We start from the raw sequence: 18,814 nt of genomic DNA on the forward strand, positions 1-18,814 counted from the left end.
GTGACATCTGAACCCCTCTTAATCATACAGCTATTCACCTGCTGAAAAGCAGAATGATTCTTTGCAAATTCAAAATCCATCTGCATTATCCACAGGTTACCACAAACTGAGTTTCACACACCTAAACCAACAGTGACTTAGCACTTACATGATAACTTTAAGGCATAGTTTTTAACCACTTTGCATATGGATAAATAAAGACAAAAGGATATATATGAGCAAGATGTACACAGAATTCAGGGCTGCCTTTCTCAATCTTTGACTAACACAGAAGTTTACTTGTCTATCTTTTAAACAATAAGAAACAATGTTATTCAAGGTCATTAAAAAAAGTTTATTCCACTGTTTGTTAGGAGGAATTCTATGTAATCATCTTGGGCTTTTTTTGTTTGTTTGTTTTTTAAGTAGGCTCCATGTCCAGCATGGAGCCCAATGTGGGGCTTGAACTCAAGATTGAGATCAAGACCTGAGCTGAGATCAAGAGTCAGACACTCAACTGGCTGAGCCACTCAGGGCCCCCTTTTTTCAATCTAAATATTTTAATTTGGAATGCCTGGGTGGCACAGTGGTTGAGCACTTACCTGTGGCTCAGGTCATGATCCTGGCATCCCAGGATCGAGTCTCGCATCAAGCTCCTTGTAGGGAGCCTGCTTCTCCCTCTGCCTATGGCTCTGCCTCTCTCTCTCTAGGTTTCTCATGAAAAAAAAATCTTCAAAAATATAAATTTTAATTTTACTTTAAAAATATTACAACACTTAACCTTCATGGACCTTTATTCTTTTCTTTCTGAATCCTGCAGTTTTTTCTTTGAATATTCATTCTGACTCAGAAACAGTCCTGAAAATTTTGTAGAAAAAAATGATCACATCCAGTTTTGCAGATTCTGAAAAGGTATTCATAGCAGACAATTTAATAAAAAGGGGAAGTATTTAAAATATTTGACGAATCAATCTGCAGATGTTAAGAGGTTATTCATCTAATAACCTCTTAACCAAATTCCATTAACCAGTTCCCAAATTAATGATCTCTTTTAGTTGTATTTTAGTTGTGTTTTAAGTACATATGTGTTATTTTTCATAGGACTTCTTGGAAGGTACAATTCCATTTCAACTCTCTTGGCTGAAGACAGAGAATGTGGCTTTGGAAGTGAAAGAGCATGGTCATAAGGGACTGATGATCCTCTTCCATGAAGAACTCACTCTTTAATAACAACATGAAGGTCAGGGGCTGAAATAACCCAGCACATTCAATAATTCTCATCACAACACCCTGCTATTTGGATGGTTAGAATTCAGTGAGAGGAATCCTTATAGACAGCTAATAGTCTAGCCACCAGGTTTCAGCTTCAGGATATTTCAATGAAGGCGGGGGAACAGACTTTGTTTTCCTAAAGATTTTATTTATCTGAGAGAGACAGAGAGAGATCCTGAGCAGGAAGGAAGGGCAGAGGAAGAAGACAAGCAGACTCCCTCCTGAGCAGGGAGCCCCATATAAGGCTCTATCCCAGGACCCCAAGATTATGACCTAAGCCAAAGGCAGTTGCTTAACCCACTGAGCCACCCAAGTGCCCCTGGGAGAAGAAAACATTTTTTAAAATAAGATTATAATTTGTCCCAAACAGTCCTACAAGATGGATTTCTGAAATTAAATATTCTGACATTTTTCATCTCAAATATCAGTATGGTAATGGAATAGGTGAATGGACAAGCTGTTCAAGGGTCTGCTACAAATATTTCTTTTTTTTTTTCCTGCAAATATTTCTATTGGAAAAGAGCTGCAGGCCATCAGGGCAGTCCCCAGTTTTGTCACCTCAGCATCCAGACCCAAAAGAGACTGTCCACAGACAGCCTCAGGTCTATACTCCACTGTGGTGAGCAGAGCACCTTAGTGGTTCATGTTCCCTCTCTTCCTACTTCATTTCACTTTGTATTTAAGACAGAAAGAACCCATTTTATGATACCCAGAAGGGACATCCCAGACACGCTAAATTTTCCTTGTGGCTCAGATTCGACCAATGTCCTGTGGGAGGACAGGGTGAAGACCATACCACACCACTCTCCTGAATTCAAGAATGAAGACTTTTTTTGCATCAGTTCTATGAAAGATCTAATTTTATTTGACCATTTCATGAAACATAATTCTTAGAAACTTCCTCTTTACCACAGGGATGTCTTAGACTTCGTCACATCTCACAGAATGCCTTGCCTTGTTCATAAGAATAACTTAGATTTGCTGATTATGAGAACCAACACGTCAACATCTCGTTCTTATGTTATCATTTCCTTGAGTGAGGTACTTAGTATTGCATCTGTAATGGATCAAGGACATGTATCTCCTAGGTCATAAAAATTCAAAGCTGATGTTGATTTTTATACCTAGAAAAGTATTTACATTATCTGTGTGGCAGTTTTACAGAATGTACAGATCAGAAGTTCTTACAATATTTCCTCAATTCACCCCACTGAAGAGAGATGACAGGCATACATAATAAGGAATCCATGTCAGCAGTGGTTTTCCAGGATGTATATCCCTAAGGGTGGCACACCCACATCTCTAGGGGGTGGCTGGTGGTTTGCAGGCAAAGGGAGTTTGCAAATAAAAAGGAAGAAAAATCAGAAAAGGTCTCATATGTGGATACTTACAGTGGGTGTCACAAATTATTTCCTAATCTTTACAGATCTGAGGCAAGAGCAATATGCATCTGATATAATAGTCAAGTCCAACCTTGGCATGCATGTAGGACACACAGGGGCCAACATATGAGGTAATACTGTCTCCAGATCTTAGGATCTACGTTCTAAACCTAACTTTCAAAAGTAGATAAAAGTCCAGATCTGACTGACAGGCACACAAAGACACAGTACCACCCTGATGGTATCGATGAGGATTCCAGGTTGATGGGCTCTGGGTAGCATGGAGCCATGGGCCCTGAGATGGACTCACACAGATGTTCCCTTGGGGAAGAAGCTTCCCCTTCATCCTGCGCCTAGTAGGAGTGGGCTACATGGCTTCCCACTTCCTCCAACTGTAGGATCTATCTGCTCACCTTTGATTAAAAGAGTAAGCAGTCAACTGCTTAATAATAAGCAGAATTTCCTAAAATAAAATTACTTTGTCTGGTATGTTAGATGCTGATGGCAATGAAATCCAATGGCACAAAGATAAGATATTTAGAATCTATGAGGACCAGAGGAAAAGGATCCTCTAAATGAAGATAGAAGATCAATCTGCACATCACAGGATGGCATAGAGTCTATGTTTTCAATCAGCTCCTTGGACCTAGTGTGTGTCCCGCTCAAGGGTACCTGGGTAAGGATACTGAAAAACAGGATGCATCAGCTTTTAATCACTGCTTTAATTCCCCAGCTAACATCATGAAACCAGAAATGAACAGAATGAGCCTGAGAACATGGCATGAGCAAACGCGCTAATATTTTGTCTTTTAGAAATGAATGCAGAGGTGAGGCTAAGAGAAAGAAGGAAATATTAAAAGATTCTTCACGAAACACTGGGGAATATCTCTGCTGGCATTACAGAAAAAGAACTGACCTTTTGAGCTTCTGCGAAACATATACCTCTTGAGAAATGTGCTTCCTTTGCTCATCTGAGGAAATCTCAACTCTATCCCAAATAAGCTTGGCTAGGCCACTGCCAGGGTCAAGAATAGGAGGGCAAGTGATTGCTCACTTAGATTTATGTGGTACGCCTACCTGCGGAGAATTAAATTTGTACACACACACACAAATATGAAGCTTACTTTTATTGTCTAGCTGAGCTCGGTATTTGGTAAATCCTTTCAGCCGGACTCGCTGGCCCAGAAGATCAAGGAATTCTTCAAAAGCTGGTCCTGCCGTCTCATTGTTATACATCTCCTCCTCTGTGCTCTGGCCTGCTTTGCAATAAAGGATCCCGATCTTGTGCTGAAAGCTCAGCTGAAATGGGGGAGAAATAGAATTACTTGGCAAAGAGTAATAGACAAGCTAACTTCCAGTAAAATTAAAACTACAGTAAGCATGCTAGGACAATTCCCATAAGCAAAAGAGGAAGCAATTGTCATTGCGTGAAATGCTACAGATAGATAATGAACACAGAAACCCCCAAATACAGCTGGATAAATGGTAGAAACCCTAAGAAATAGAATGTAAGGCTATGGCCATGTGGGATTGACCAGGTTTCCAGAATGGAGAGACAACTTCAGGAATCTTCTGGAAAATATAACTGGGGAAGTCCTAATCTTATACCCTCCATGCAGTAAGGAGCATCATCTTCTGAGTCCGAAGAAAAAAGAAAGGCCACAAACTTTTAAGTTTTTTCCCTCTCTGGCTCCTGATGCTTTAGTTGTTGTTGTTCTTTGAACATTCATGAAAATATGAAAGACAGTAATGAAAAAACAAATCAAATGAAGGTCCAGTAAGAAAGGAATCCCAGTGAGAACTGTCATAAATGTATATAAGTAGAACAACATTTTGTGTCCGTGAAAGTAACTTTGGCTATAAAATTATAGTTATTTCTGTATTTTTGACTGTCTTGCAAAGAAAACATCTGCTAAATATACAATAGACCATAAAGAATTTTAAGAGCCACTGAAGAGTTCCTGCTGTAATTCTAACTCACAATCAATCTCTTGTCACGCTGGAAGCCTCAGGACTGCGTTCTCCCAAGGCCGGGGAGACACTGGATCCATTTTTATAGCTTTCTTATTTTATCCAAAGAGAAACTACTTCTCACTCATGAAATCAGAGCACTTAATCTTACTACCAGCAAACGGAGCCTCAAAACCTGACAGATTTATCAGACATCACCGATTTCTTAAAGGCAGCAATCCATAACACTATTCACTTTCATTATCAAGCCATAAAATAGAGCCTTTAATCAAAATGTATAGCGGATTATAAGTAAAATAAGGCAAAATTATATTCATTTCCCTCGAACAGGAAAGTGATAAAAGCCGTCTCATCCACATTACCTAATGACAACACACAATTCAAAAAAGGTAGGAAGCCCCCTGCCCGGGTGATCTAAGCAGACTGCAGGAAGCACCTCACTGCACATTAGGATAAATTTAGAGTTGAAGAGAGTCAACTACCACGATATTCTGAATGTTGTCAAACTGGACTAAGTGCTATTGGGTGAGTGGGGAGGATGTTAAAGGAAGCATTTGTTCACAATCTGACTCAACAAGCTACCGATAGTGATGGACTCCACAGCATAGTGGACAGCCCATAGGCCTGGGCTCCTATCATAGCCGAAGACATTTGACTGTACAAGTGAAGACAATGATTCTTATCCTGGATGTGGGAATGTGAGATGCCATGCACAAGCTACTTTACAGCTCCTATCACAAATTTTATTGAGCTAATTCTTCAGTAGGGTCAAGTAGAGAAACATTTCCTTTCATCCAGAGACTGAGGAATAAATGTTTCTGATCAACTCAACTCTCCAAATAAATGAGATCCCATATCTACTGCAAATAGACTGTCATCTAGAAAAAATATGAAGTGCAATAAAAATGCCTAATATTATTTCATTATAAACACTAATTGTTCCTGAGTGACTTGGAAGACATTTCGGATATTAAAGCACACTCAGGAAATGCAGCACTAGCAATATCACCACGGATGTTGGTGATCTCAGCGATTGTCAGGATCCATACCGATCCTCTAACGAGCCAAGATATGCTGGTCTGACGTCTCTTTTGCCATTAGAGGATGATTTCGACTCTCTCCAGTTACCTGGCTCTAGCCTTAATGAGAGTCCAACAGAGATGCAGCGGTATGGTTAGCGCTAGTGCATGTGACCCCTACATCCCACGGGCCTGAACGCCCATCCATCCCCGCTTCCACAGCCTTCCCTGCACCCAGAGACTGCCATACTGTCCTCCACATCCTTGCAGCTCATCCTGTCCGCCCGTGCCCTGCTCCACTACCTGCCACTCACAACAGGGCTCTGCCAGCACCATGTGTCAACATCATCTGGCCACTGCATCCTGGGCTGCCGAAGCCTCCAAGCCCCCTGGCCGCTCCTGAAGCCTGTCTCAGTCTAAGCCTGTCTCAGTCTGCCCTGGCATCCCTAGTGGGAAACTCCTTTCCCTCCTCACGTCCACCCTTTTGGGAGGAGGCCCAGAGCAAAGCTGTGTGAGGCCCTGCAGTTTGGGCTGGTATGGCCTCATGCCCATTAAGCAGAGTGCTCACCAGATTGGCACAATTTCTCTATGTGATTCCAGAGTCTTCTGGACTTGATATTCCTAGGGGGCTCTCATTCAGGCAAAGACCAACACCCAGAGAACTGGACTTCCTCAGGCCTACTTTGCTGGCTGGAGTGCTATCCACATCACATCTTTCTTCCCAGACACTGGACAAACCGGGCAGAGTCTAGACCCTGACTGTGAACTGGATCTGTGTTCCCTCCAAGAAGCCCCTAGGCCCATAAAAATTAGGGTATGTGGTACCAATAGATCTCAAAGCCCCCAAGTATTCACAACAGCCACCAGAGCTCTGTTGCAGTGAAAATGTCCTGGCGCACACACATAGCATGGCATGGGCTTCACACACATTTACTGTAAGGAGCCCACAAAGTGGAACTGTCTTTAGGGACTTGGAACAAATAATTGGAGTTTGCTTGCTACAATGACTGTCATTCCACTAAAGCAATAACAGAATGAAACACTGTGAAGAGACTTCTCTGACTTGAATCTCTTACAAACCTCATGAAAACACTCGACCATCACTCCTCCTTGTGTGGTATCACAGAATCAGCAGTTCTCAGAACTGCTGTTAATCAGTTAATCAGGGCACAAAACAAAGAGGAGACTCCAGCTACCAAGTACTAAAATTCCCAATTGTCTTAGAACCAGGTTTGCATCCAAGCCTCCAGACTTCGGGCAGCCCCCCAAACTCTCACCCTTCCCACTGCCCTTGACTTAACTGCTCTGAACTACAGCCAGTCCCATGGTCCTGGCGGGAGTTCGGCTGATTCCAGAGCATCATCAGTGCTGTTAGAAACCAGAAATGCTTGTAGAAACTGCATATGGCTTCAGTGCTGAAAGCTGGACTTACAGACAGGCTGCCCAGACAGACAACCAGCACAGTACGTTTCCTTTCCTTCCTAAAACAGGATAACAACTGAGTGCTCTTATTCCCAAGGACAGAAGTCTTGTTCTCATTGACAAGGAAATTTAAATTTAAATGAAGGTGACAAAACCCACAAAGCCTCAAAAATGTCTTGCAAATAGACTGGAGTGTGCTGGGAAGCCCTTCTTTCCGGTGCTTTCTCAGGACTCCTACTCCTGGCAAGCCTGCAGTCTCATTTATTTAGATCATTTCTTTAGACTCCTATGACTTCACCTGAAGCAAGCCTGGTATGTATGTATATCTAGGGTGAGGGGACAAGAGGGAAGTCAGCCTGAAAACAATCAATCATTCTGCCAAAGATGTCATGATATTCTAAGACAGTGAGCGGCCATAATTTGAAAGTTTTTTTTACACTGACCTATATAATTTTATAAAGTCATCTGTTTTATAAGTTAGGATTGTCTCTTAAAACAGGAAAAATGGGATTTGAGAGGTTGAGAGGTGAATTTATGTAAAGTAACAAAAGTTTCAGAGTCTCAGTTAATAATTACTTCCTTTATCATTCTCCATTGAGGGGAGTTTTTCTGCTCAAAACATCTTAACGAATGTAAAGAATGGAACATGTATGTGATCTAAACTTCTGCTGAACCTCCCGCTTATGAACCAGTGTCCTGAACACAGCGATGCACTCAGTGACTGTGCTGGACCCAGTTTGTGAGCTACAAACCCCAGGGAAGCAGCACATGACCATGTATCCCTTCAGTACTTTTCAAGATTAACACCCCCCCCCCCCGCCCCGCTAAGAACAGTGCCCTAGAACTGACCCATCACACTCCTGTGCAGATTTACTATTAAGAAGGTGAATAAAAAGAGCACTACCTAGAATAAATTCAATTCTCAAACACTCTAGCAGGTTACTGGCAACTTTTAAGGAACCTTTAAAAACTCTGATGTTAAGAAAAAAAAAAAAACAGCCCTCCAATCTAAAGGATGAATATAAATAGTATCTCTTCCTCATGTCATATAGGAATCAGACACCATCAAGAGGTCAGGGTAAGTGACAATGTCACACTGTACACCATTAGAAAGTATACCAAAGTCAAACAAATACAACTGCCAAAGAAAAACCATACGAAATTCAACCAGAGTAAACGATGCATCGGTCTGCTTAAAAGCAGAGGTTGATTTTGAAAGCATGAATTTTAACATCAGACTACAAAAAGGTATTCATTTAAAAGCAGTTAAACTCTTCATTAACAACAAAAAAATTGCCCAGTATAGCTTCTGGACCTATTCGGCTGAGCAGACATCCCCAGTACTTGCTTCATTTTGTGAGGAGAGGGTCAACTCTAGTTGCTGTGATGTCTCTCAGGGCCTTGAGGACTTTGGGATTCAGGCCTGCAGAACATGGGCCATCTGTGGGAGTTTCCACAGCAACCCAAGGGTACAAGCTACCTCATCCACCAAGCACAGCGAAGCAAGCATAGTGATATATTTTGTGCAGTGTTAATTTCTTAGACAAAATTACCATTTCATCACTTTTGGAATTCCAGCCATCTGAGTATCAAATACACCATCAATATACCACATTGATGTTATTGGGTCAACCAAGAAATACCTCCTATTCTCTCTAAAACAGACAAAAGAATTTTCCTTAGAAAATTCTGGAATAGACATTATTTTTTTAGTTTTTTTTTTTTACAGCATGCATTTAAAAACAAATCCACTCATTTGAAATCTATTGCATACACTGGGATGCTGACCTCTTAGCTTCCCACTACAAGTTATCTCACATCTGACACTTGAAAGATCTCTTCCTGTCTTCTGGGCCACTGTTCCTATCCTGTCCATCATTAATTCTCTCTGGGACGATGTCAACGGCCCATAATTGAACTCCAGCCCATCACCAGTCTTTATCTTTACCAGCCTGTCTCATTCCCTTCCAGCAGGATAATCTTTAATATAATACAGCTCTGATCCTGTCTTGTCCTACCAAAAAGCTTCAGTGGCTCCCTACTGCCTCCTAAATCATGTGCAAACTCCTTAGCCTAGCTTTCAAGGTCTATATATGCTCTAGCTTTTTTTTTTTTTTTTTTTAAACTACAACCTCCTGAGATGTGCCCCTGGCTTATAAAGAAACTCATCAGAGTTCCTAAAGCAGCCAACTCCTTCCAATCCCCTCCTGGAATTCTACCTAAATTCCAGTTACAATGCCACCTCCTTCAGGAGATGTGCCGTCAAATGTTCTTTCTTCTTTTCCCAAGGCACTCACTGCATTTAAACTTCCCCAAGGTCCACTCCCATATCTGCCCTGCAGAGGTCTTGGTCTTACTTTCCCTCCAGGGGGGAAGGGACTACTTCTCTATATCAGTGTCCCCAATGCACAATGTGCACTTCCACCTGTTAGCATGAATGCCTCACACAGTGGACAAGAATAAATGTTAGTTTGGGAAAAGGTCCAATGTGAGTTTTTTAAACCCTGGAAAAAATACCACTGTTCTCTAAGAATCATGAATCAGCTGTGCTCTTGTGAGACACAAGACACAGGACACACCAGAGCCTTGGTAAAAAACCATACAGGTCACAACTCAGCAGGAGGAGAACTACACTAGAAAGCCATTGTGTTTCTTAGGAACAACCAGAGGAGGGGAAACATGCTTTGAGGCATTAAAAATAAATGATCTTAAAAGAGAGATGGATGGGAAGAGTCCAAAACATTCAGAAACACAGACACCTGCTGCTGCCCAAACGTAGAGCCCCACACACCGTACACACCCCTTGTTCATCAAGCTTGAGAAGCTGCTCCGAGACTTTGGGTGAACTGGAAGCCTGTCTCAGGCACTGAATGCTCAGCTCTGGAATGACGTACTCCAGAACTTCTTTGAGAGGTAGTCCCCGCGCGGTTCCATGCCTGGCAGTGGAGGGTATGGCATCTTCTAGAATTGCTCCTCGTAGGGTGGTAAGCTGCGGGGGCAGACCAGAAGACTTCAGAACATCACAGAAGAGTTTGTGTTTATGCTTGGGGACTTCTTGAAAGCATACTACTTTCTTAGTTGCCTTCCTTGCAGGTTAAGTCTCTTTTCTGAGGGGGACAAAAGTGACATCAGCTCTCAACTGGTAGAAGCAAAATCAACACGCCCAGAGTCTTTAGATGACAAAAGTGCATAGGGCTCAGGGAGAAGGCAAGAGGGGGCTGAATCAGTGCCTGGAGGAGGATGGGAGCCAGGCAGAACCCTGATGTTCCTGCAGCTCTCGGGCCGACCAGAGGAGGACGCTGAGGAGAAGTTGGATGTCATGGGGCTGGTCCTGGCCCCGGGCACCTTCTACCTAGCCCTACCTTCTCTTATCCTACTGCCCTGTTGTTCCACATTGACTTTTGTTCCATTCCTTTCTCTTCTCCTATTTAACTTTCCACTGCTGATGAGTCCTGAAGCTGAATGGGGACATCCAGTGACACCCAGGGGCAGGGTGATTCAGGGCTCAGGAGATTACTTACTACTGAATTTTGCCTCATGACTTGTGATAGGTCCTCAAATGTGTGATGAATGCCTGGGACTGCCATCCAGAGAGGAAATCCCAACACTGCAAGTCAAGAGACCTCGCTCTGACTCTACCCACTCTGACTCTGGGAAGAGAACTGATAGTGGTCTACAGAGTCAGGGTGACGGTTGTAGCAATGATGTCTGCCGTGCGTGATGCTCTAGAACACCACTGCCCCGCAGTTTTGTGCAATGATGAGAATGCTCTCCATCTCACTGGTTGATACAGGAGCCACTGGCTCCAGGTGGTTACTGGGCACTGGACATGTGACCATCATGACTGAGGAGCTGTATTTTTAATTTCCTTGAATTACTTTAAATAGTCACATGTGCTAAAAGCTATTTAATTGGACACCACAGGCCTGTGACTTAAAATATGTCACTGCCAGAGAGGAACTTTATCTCCCATTTATTCAGCATAGAGCCCAAATCACTGAAGCACCTGGCAACATACACAGTGGAACACAGGCTCGTGCATACACGGGTCACTAGCAAACAGTTCTCTTCTCCCTCTCTTCTCTCTCTCTCTGATCTGGAAGGAGCCAACCAAAAATACGCACGCTGGAATACTTGCCAGATATATTCCCCTCTAATTACAACAGGTCAAAAGAATAAAACCTTACATGCAGGCCAGATCTCATTCTTTGTCATCAGCATCTCTAACCTATTTGGCTATATACAGTCCATTTGTACAACAATCCCATGTTTTACGAGGCACGAAGCAGGAGCCTCCATGTGATGAAGTGTGCACAGCCATCCTGCCACACTCCCCTCCTCACTGTGGACTGCCTGCCTGTATTAGATTTTGAAGTGGTTTCTAAGTTCTGACATGAATTGTCCAGTTCATGTATGTTCCCTCTGAGCCTCCAAACCTTGCATTCTTACCATTTTATCCATTCTATCATGGGAGAGGGAAGTAAAATCATTGCCCCTTAACATCTGTGATAGGTTTTCAAATTTTTATTTGGAATAAAATACTATAAGCTTTCTCTATGATCTTAAATACTATAATCATTAATATTATATAGTATCTGAAAGAACCTAATGCAGTAACAGCTCCAGCCTCAGGACCGTAAGGACACAAGGCAGCCATTACCTCACTTGTCCTGAAGGCTACTCGGTAGTTGAACTGGGACCCCTCTTTCTCCTTGGCGTCTTCCACCTTCTCCCTCCGGATGCTGACTGCCACGGGGCCAAGGTTTTCATCTATTCCAAAGTAGTTCTGGTGCTCTGTAACAGGAGAGAGTGGTGGCATCAAAAGAAAGGAACAAAAGACCAGATGGGTATTTCTCGACTTCTGTGTCAAATCTCTGAAAAAATATCACAGGGGTCTGGGGAAACAATCCCCTGTGTGTGATCACAGTGTTTTGTTTCTGAATCAGATGTGCTCGTATGTCTCATCTTCTGTTACTTCCTCTTCCCATTCTGCTTTTTCCTAGCTCACAAGCAGCAAGAACCTTCCCGCCACCCCCCCTCCATCCCCAGCCATGATTTTGGCATCACACAAACTGCATCCCCAGAAAGAGTGTGCTGCCATTCCTAGAAATTGTTGAAAGAGGAAACTACTTGAAGACCATGACTGAACAGTTCCCCTCCAGCTGGGAAGGTTATCCTCTCTGAATGAGTGTGGGCACTTGGACTAGCCAGGTAATCTTGGTGCCCAGTGCGGTGGCAAACATCACCCCTGCACTACGAGATCACTAGCCAGGTAATCTTGGTGCCCAGTGTGGTGGCAAACATCACCCCTGCACTACGAGATCACTAAAGGACCTAGCCATCTAAAGCGGAATTTAACAACAGACGGAAAAGACACAAAAGGTCGTTAGCTGCTAAGATCAAACTGTATCTACTAACTCTAACTTGGTTTACCGTTATCAGCTAATCATGTCTTTCACAAAACAAACAAACACCCACTGGCCCTGCAGGGTTTCTAATCTGTACAGTCTTACTGCAATAACATATTTTGGGGGCCTTCTTTTCCATCTAGCATAGGAATCCCCCAGTATATTGCTCTAAGGGATGGCGATTTCATGGTGGGGTCATAATCCAAGACAAATTCCTATTCTTGAAGCCAATATATGAGCCTGAAATCTGCCAATGGCAGGAAACTCATACTTTGTGAGTAATCACTTCTGGACACTGTCTGCTGAAAGAAGTCCAAACACTTCATTGTGACCGGATTTTTTTTTTTTAAAGATTTTATTTATTTATTTGAGAGAACAAGTAGGGGAGAGAGGCAAAAGGAGAAGCAGACTCCCCACCAAGCAGAGAGCTGGATGGAGGGCTAGATTGCAGGATCCCCGGCTCACAACGTGAGCTGAAGGCAGACTCATAGCTGACTGAGCCACCCAGGTGCCATGCAACCAAACTTTTCAAGTATTGTCTTCTAATAGGGCCCGACTTAACACAACACTCTGATGTGGTCTGAACCCATACAAAATAGAGAGATCAATTACCCCAATGTTTATTCATGCAGCTTACCTATTCTTGGCAGCCCCATCATACCATCAATCCATGTGGAACAGGTGGTAAACACAAACCCCCAGGTGGTGTTTATTTCTTAATGAACTGCTGCCAGGTTAGTTCCCCAAGGTGTATACTTATACAAGTAATTTTTTCACCCTCTATGCAGAACCAGGCTCATCCCTTCTGACTGTCACCCTAAAGCTTTTGGCCCATCTTTCCTGACTCTTCATTTTTTAGTTAAAACGAAATATATCAGGTATTTATAAACTTGAAGAAAACTGTAGGTATTCGAAAGCCTTTTAGTTATAACATTTTCTACTGCATTAATTTTTGAAGGAATAAGAAATGTCATTCAGAAGAAGAAATCAGGGTGAAAATAGTGCCTACCATTGGCCAGGGCAAGCATCACCCAAAGCCAATGAAGACTACCAGCTAGACCTTGAAAAGGCATTTATTTCTTTTCCTCTTTATTTTCATGATAATTTACTCCTTTACCTTTTGCAACCCAATGAGATGAACACTGTCATTATATCTCTTTATAGAGCGACGGCTACAAGCAGTGAGTGCGCTATTTTAGGGGCTGGAAGGTGAGTTATTGACTTGCTATTGTCCTGGAATTACACAGTAGGAAACAGGCCTTTGTTTTTGATGCATAACGCATCCCCTGTGTAAATTATATGCTAATAACAGCCAGATTAACTGTTATAGACCAGAACAACTCCAGGGAAACCAAACACACATTGTAAAGAAAATGTATGGGGTTGAGGAGAGCTGATCCAACAGCAGTTAATCTGAGTTTTAAACAAAATTTAAAAATATTCATTGTGAACAGAGACTAGAAGTTAACTGTCTACTTCAGACAACTAGGTATATTATCATTTTGTTAAAGTTGGCATTATTGACTATTAGACCCATGGGCATTATAGTAGATCCTGTGGAAAATGCATCCTTACACTTAAATCAGTTTAGGATTTTCTTAGTTGCAGTTAGTAACTGTCCTGACAAGAACTTTCCTCTTTGTCTAGTTTTTCATAAGGCAAATGCATTAAGAAAAATATTCAGAAAGTGCACTAAAACCTAACCAGTCATCATCATGAAAAAACTTCCTTCCTAGAACCCACTTTGACAAGTTACTTGCAAAAATTCTCAAATCAATTCCCTATTAGGCACTTGAGGAATCCTGCAGAAGTGAATAAAATCCTGCTTCAAGTTATTTTAGAGAGAAAAAAGAATGACTAAATAAAACCCCTTCTTGTGGTGAAATTGAGAGTCCAGATTAAGGGAATCAAATCACTAATTCTAACAGCTGACAACTAAAAATCACATGGTGTGTGCTGCTCTCATACTCAGCAGAAGCTGCAGGCACAACAGACCAGGGCACCCAGGGTCTCATGGCAGGGGTAGGGGCAGGCCGCAGGGGAACACCTGGGAAGTTTCTGGGCTGGGGGAGCTATCCTGCGTCTTGATGGTGCTAGTGGCAATGCATCATATTCATTTTTCAAAATTCTTAGAACTCTACACTTAAAAAAAGGTGAGTTTCACCATAGGTAAAGTATACCTTTATTTTTTAAAATTAGGGAAGAAAAGAAGGTAGATGAGAGAAAAGCTAGTGGGTCTGGCCAGTGGATGGGTCTCTGACAAGACAGGAGTCATGAATGCTCCCCCCAGCCCGTACACCATCTCTCCAGCCCTGCATACCTGCTCCTCAAGTGTTCGCTTTCTCCCCCTCCCCCTTCTCTCCCACCCCACAGCCTTGGCAGGCCTGTCTGCCATGCTGGGCACTCTTGGCTCTGGGGGTATCCTTTCTGAGTGAGCCACCCCCGGCCTCTCTTATCCCAAGTCTCCACTGTCAGCCCATGGCTGTCTGTTCTGACTCTGTCTCTGTTTTTTGACGTATCTGTCTGAATGTCTGTCCATCTGTTTGTCCTTCCAGCCACCCACCCACCTTCTCCTGGAAGTTCCTCAGCGACATCACCTCAAACTCTCTATAGACTCCTCTCCCGTAACTCCTCTAACCCACACGTTTGCCCCCTCGACCTGGCACATCCTTCACTTTTCATTCTAACACATCCTTTAAGACTCAACTCAAGGATCACTGCAAATAATTGCCTCACCTCCAGATGAGGCTGAGTCCTTCAACTTTTAGGTCTTCAAGGCCTGATACAATAGGGCCTGATAAATGATAAGTACTTAACAAATTGTACTTGAACTAAGGAACTAAAGTAGCCTCCCTTGGTAATGCTAAAAAATACTGGTCTTACTGAACTTCAACCAAGACTATAAAAGTTAAACAAGGAGGGACACCGGGGTGACTCAGCAGCTGAGCATCTGCCTTTGGCTCAGGTGGTGATCCCCGGGGTCCTAGGATCAAGTCCCACATGGGACTCCCTGCAGGGAGCCTACTTCTTCCTCTGACTGTCTCTGCCTCTCTCTATTTGTGTCTCTCATGAATAAGTAAATAAAATCTTAAAAAAAAAAAAAATTAAAACAAGGAGGCAGCTCATTTCATGCTGGTGAGTAGAGAAGGCAGTATGAAAGGTCTTGGGACCAGAAATGTAGCAGGTCCTGCCCTCATGAGAGGGGCAATATAGTTTCTTGAAATATTTACACCAATTACAACTCACATGTTGAATCAGTGTCCTAGTGCTGCTATAACAAATTGCCACAAGCATGGAGGCTCGAAGCAACACTCACTAATGGTCTCAGCTCTGGAGGTCAGAAAGCCAAACCCATTTCAACGGGCCACAGTCAAGATGATGGTTGGGATGCATTCCCTCAGGAGGCTCTGTTTCCTCGCCTCTTCCAGCTTGTAGAGCTATATTCCTTGAATACCTTGGTTCACATGGCCCCTTCTTCTATCTTCAAGTCCAGCCCCAGATCCTGCTTCAGGGGCCACACTGCATTCTGCTCTGTCAGACTTGCCTCCGCCTACCTCTTACACGGACACTTAGGATGACATTCAGATTCCACCCAGAGAATCCAGCACAGTCTCTTGGTCTCAAGATTCTTAACTTTACCACATCTGGAAAGCTGCTTTTGACATATAAGGTAAGATTCACAGGCTCTGGTGATTAGGACCTGGGTATCTCTGGGGGCCAGTATTCAGCCCACCACACACACTTCATTCATTCACGCAAATACAGAGCATGGGCTAGGTCTCAGTTATACACCAGACACTGATAAATATGAGGGAAACAACATCGAGCACAGTGCCTGCTTCACAAAATCTTAGTCAGTGGGGCTAGCACTCATCGGAAACAGAGAATTTCACATTCTAAGTTCTATGACACGAATAAGCATGAAGTACCCTGGAAGCACCACCAATATCCCCTATGGAGAGAACCAACAATCCAGAAGAAAAATGCCACACACACAAAGTAAATGTCACAAGGCCCATCTAGCCTATTTTAACATATTCATATGCACATAATTTTAAAAAGCTACTCTCCTTCTTGTTCTCCATTTTTCATCATTCTTAATTCCATTCCTACAAAACACTTCGAATTCTATTACAGACTGAGTATTCTAACCCACAACCTCAACGTGTCGCCTCCACCTTTTAAGGCTTGCACTTGGCTTTAGTGATGCTTTGTAGCCCTCTGTCATTCATTCACATCTTTGTTTGGATTTAGCCCAAGGTCCTTGATGTTTTAGGATAATGTAAATAGTATCTTTCAAAAAGTTTCCATTTCTATTTGTATATTTCTAGTATATAGATAGTTCAGATATGAGATTTGATTATTTCTCCTTTCTGTTTGATCAGTTTTTGTGTTTTTTTTCCCCCCTCAACCTATTCTGAAGCCATGATTTTGGTGCTTGGAACTGACCCTTTTATCATTATAAAATACCTCTCTTCATCTATAGTGACCCACCTTGTTTTACAGGCCACTTCATGTTGCCCTGACTGGGGGGACCCAGCTGTTCTATCGGGGAAACCCCCAGGTCTCAGTACAGGGTGTCTTTTTCTCTTGAGCCCATCCATGGCTCCTTGAAAGTTCTCCCATTTTCCTGTATGGAGGTATTTAGCCCAAATAAAGACACAAGGCTGGGCATCTCACTGTTTTGATTTTCACTTACTTCCTAGTCTTGAGGTTGAGTGCCCTTGTCCTGTCTTTAGCTATGCTGTTATTCAACTTCCCCAGAATAAATCTTCAATCCACATCCCCACCCCACCCCCAGCCAGGTGGGGCTGAGCAGTCAAGGGACTACAAGGGACAGGAAAGAAAACCCAGCTTTTTAAACATATTTAATTAGTTCCCTACTCTCACTCCTGCCCCAGCTCTTCTTCAGATGAACCTGGTTCTGTAGTGGATGAACTGGCTTCCTGATGGCTGGTCTCCGCCACACACACACACACACACACACACACACACACACACACCCATCCATGCTGGAGGGGTGGTGTTTTCCAATCTGCAAAACTGGTCTAGCTCTTCCATGTGCTTTGGTGTATCTAGTCTTCCACTGCTTCTCTCTAGTTCTCTCCTTTGTGGCTTTATGCCCTTTGTTATTCCTTCAGGATCATTCTTAGTGATGTTTTAGAAGGAGAGAAAACACGTGTCTCCAATTTGCCACACCAAACTAGCAGTTCCAAACTTATGTACTCTTAAATACCTGTGATTCTAGTAAGCCTGATTACTGATTTCTGAATTTGGGCTATACTAACATATCCCGTTTGAGCCCTGGGTGAATTACATAACCCTTCTTAACCTCAGTGCGAGCTCCCTGCCCCACTCAAACATGTATCATACTTACCACCCTTAAGCAGTAGTCCCTTTACTGCTCAGCCCCACCCAGCTGGGAGTGGGGGGTGTGGATTGAAGATTTATTCTGGGAAAGTTGAATAACAGCACAGCTAAGGACAGGACAAGGGCACTTAACCTCAAGACTAGGGAGTAAGTGAAAGTCAAAACAGTGAGATGCCCATTATAAAGGAAGACATGAATATTATACAAAAAACTAATCACAAACAAAAAAGGACTGGACATAAAATAAACAGCATGATGGGGCATTTTGACTTTGAGCCCAACAGTGCTATAAAGTTCAAGGGTCAGCCTGAAGGTGATTCACACTTATAATCTCAAAATACAGACCTATAATCACCTAGACAAGCTAGATCCCATTCATGGTAGTCTTTTAAAGAATGCAGTGGCACATATCCTACTTAATTATTTCTATCAAGAAGTATATTAAAAAAAAAAAATCTGGGTGAATCCAAAATTTGGATATTGCCTTTTTCACCAAAAATGGCAGGCAAATTAGTGAAAGAACTTTTTTTATTTTATGTCTGCCTCCCCACACTTTCAATTTTTCTCTCTCCATTTTACACACTCTTTGAATTCAAGCAGAGAGTTGACGTTCCTGCCACTTAGTCATCACACCTTTGAGCATGCCAGCTCTGAGGCCTCCTAGCTGTTTTCCAGGGGGGTCCTTCAATGCTTTCAGTTTGCCAGGGAATAGACAGCAGGCTACCTGGATATGTCTCGAAAGAAGTCACAATCTCCTGCTGCACAGCGTAACATGCACAGCATACAGCTTCCACGTACCATCAGGGAATGCACTCCCTCCAAAGTCTCCACTGAGGAGCCAAGTTGACCCCTTCAAATGACACCCTTCAGGACAGCTCAGCTTGCTTGTCTGCATCATGTGATACTATCCATCTGAGGGCAGAGGACAATGAGCAAGTCCCCCTCATCCACTGGAAACTATCTTTATCCCAAGCACATGATTTCCATAAAA

The 18,814-nt window shown here is 42.9% G+C and overlaps 1 protein-coding gene across 8 annotated transcripts in view; it reads right to left on the reverse strand.

Annotated features, from left to right (window-relative positions):
- SIPA1L2 (signal induced proliferation associated 1 like 2) overlaps positions 1-18,814 on the reverse strand; it is a 213,412-nt gene that overhangs the window by 77,928 nt on the left and 116,670 nt on the right. For all 8 annotated transcript variants that reach the window (XM_041748992.1, XM_041748995.1, XM_041748993.1 and 5 more), the window contains 3 exons: positions 11,706-11,839; positions 9,846-10,034; positions 3,758-3,932 (listed from right to left, as the gene is read on the reverse strand). In XM_041748992.1, coding sequence (XP_041604926.1) covers positions 3,758-3,932; positions 9,846-10,034; positions 11,706-11,839 — 498 coding nt within the window. The remainder of the gene's footprint in view (positions 1-3,757; positions 3,933-9,845; positions 10,035-11,705; positions 11,840-18,814) is intronic.

Source organism: Vulpes lagopus, chromosome 3, assembly GCF_018345385.1.
Source record: "Vulpes lagopus strain Blue_001 chromosome 3, ASM1834538v1, whole genome shotgun sequence".
Classification (NCBI taxonomy): domain Eukaryota; kingdom Metazoa; phylum Chordata; class Mammalia; order Carnivora; family Canidae; genus Vulpes; species Vulpes lagopus.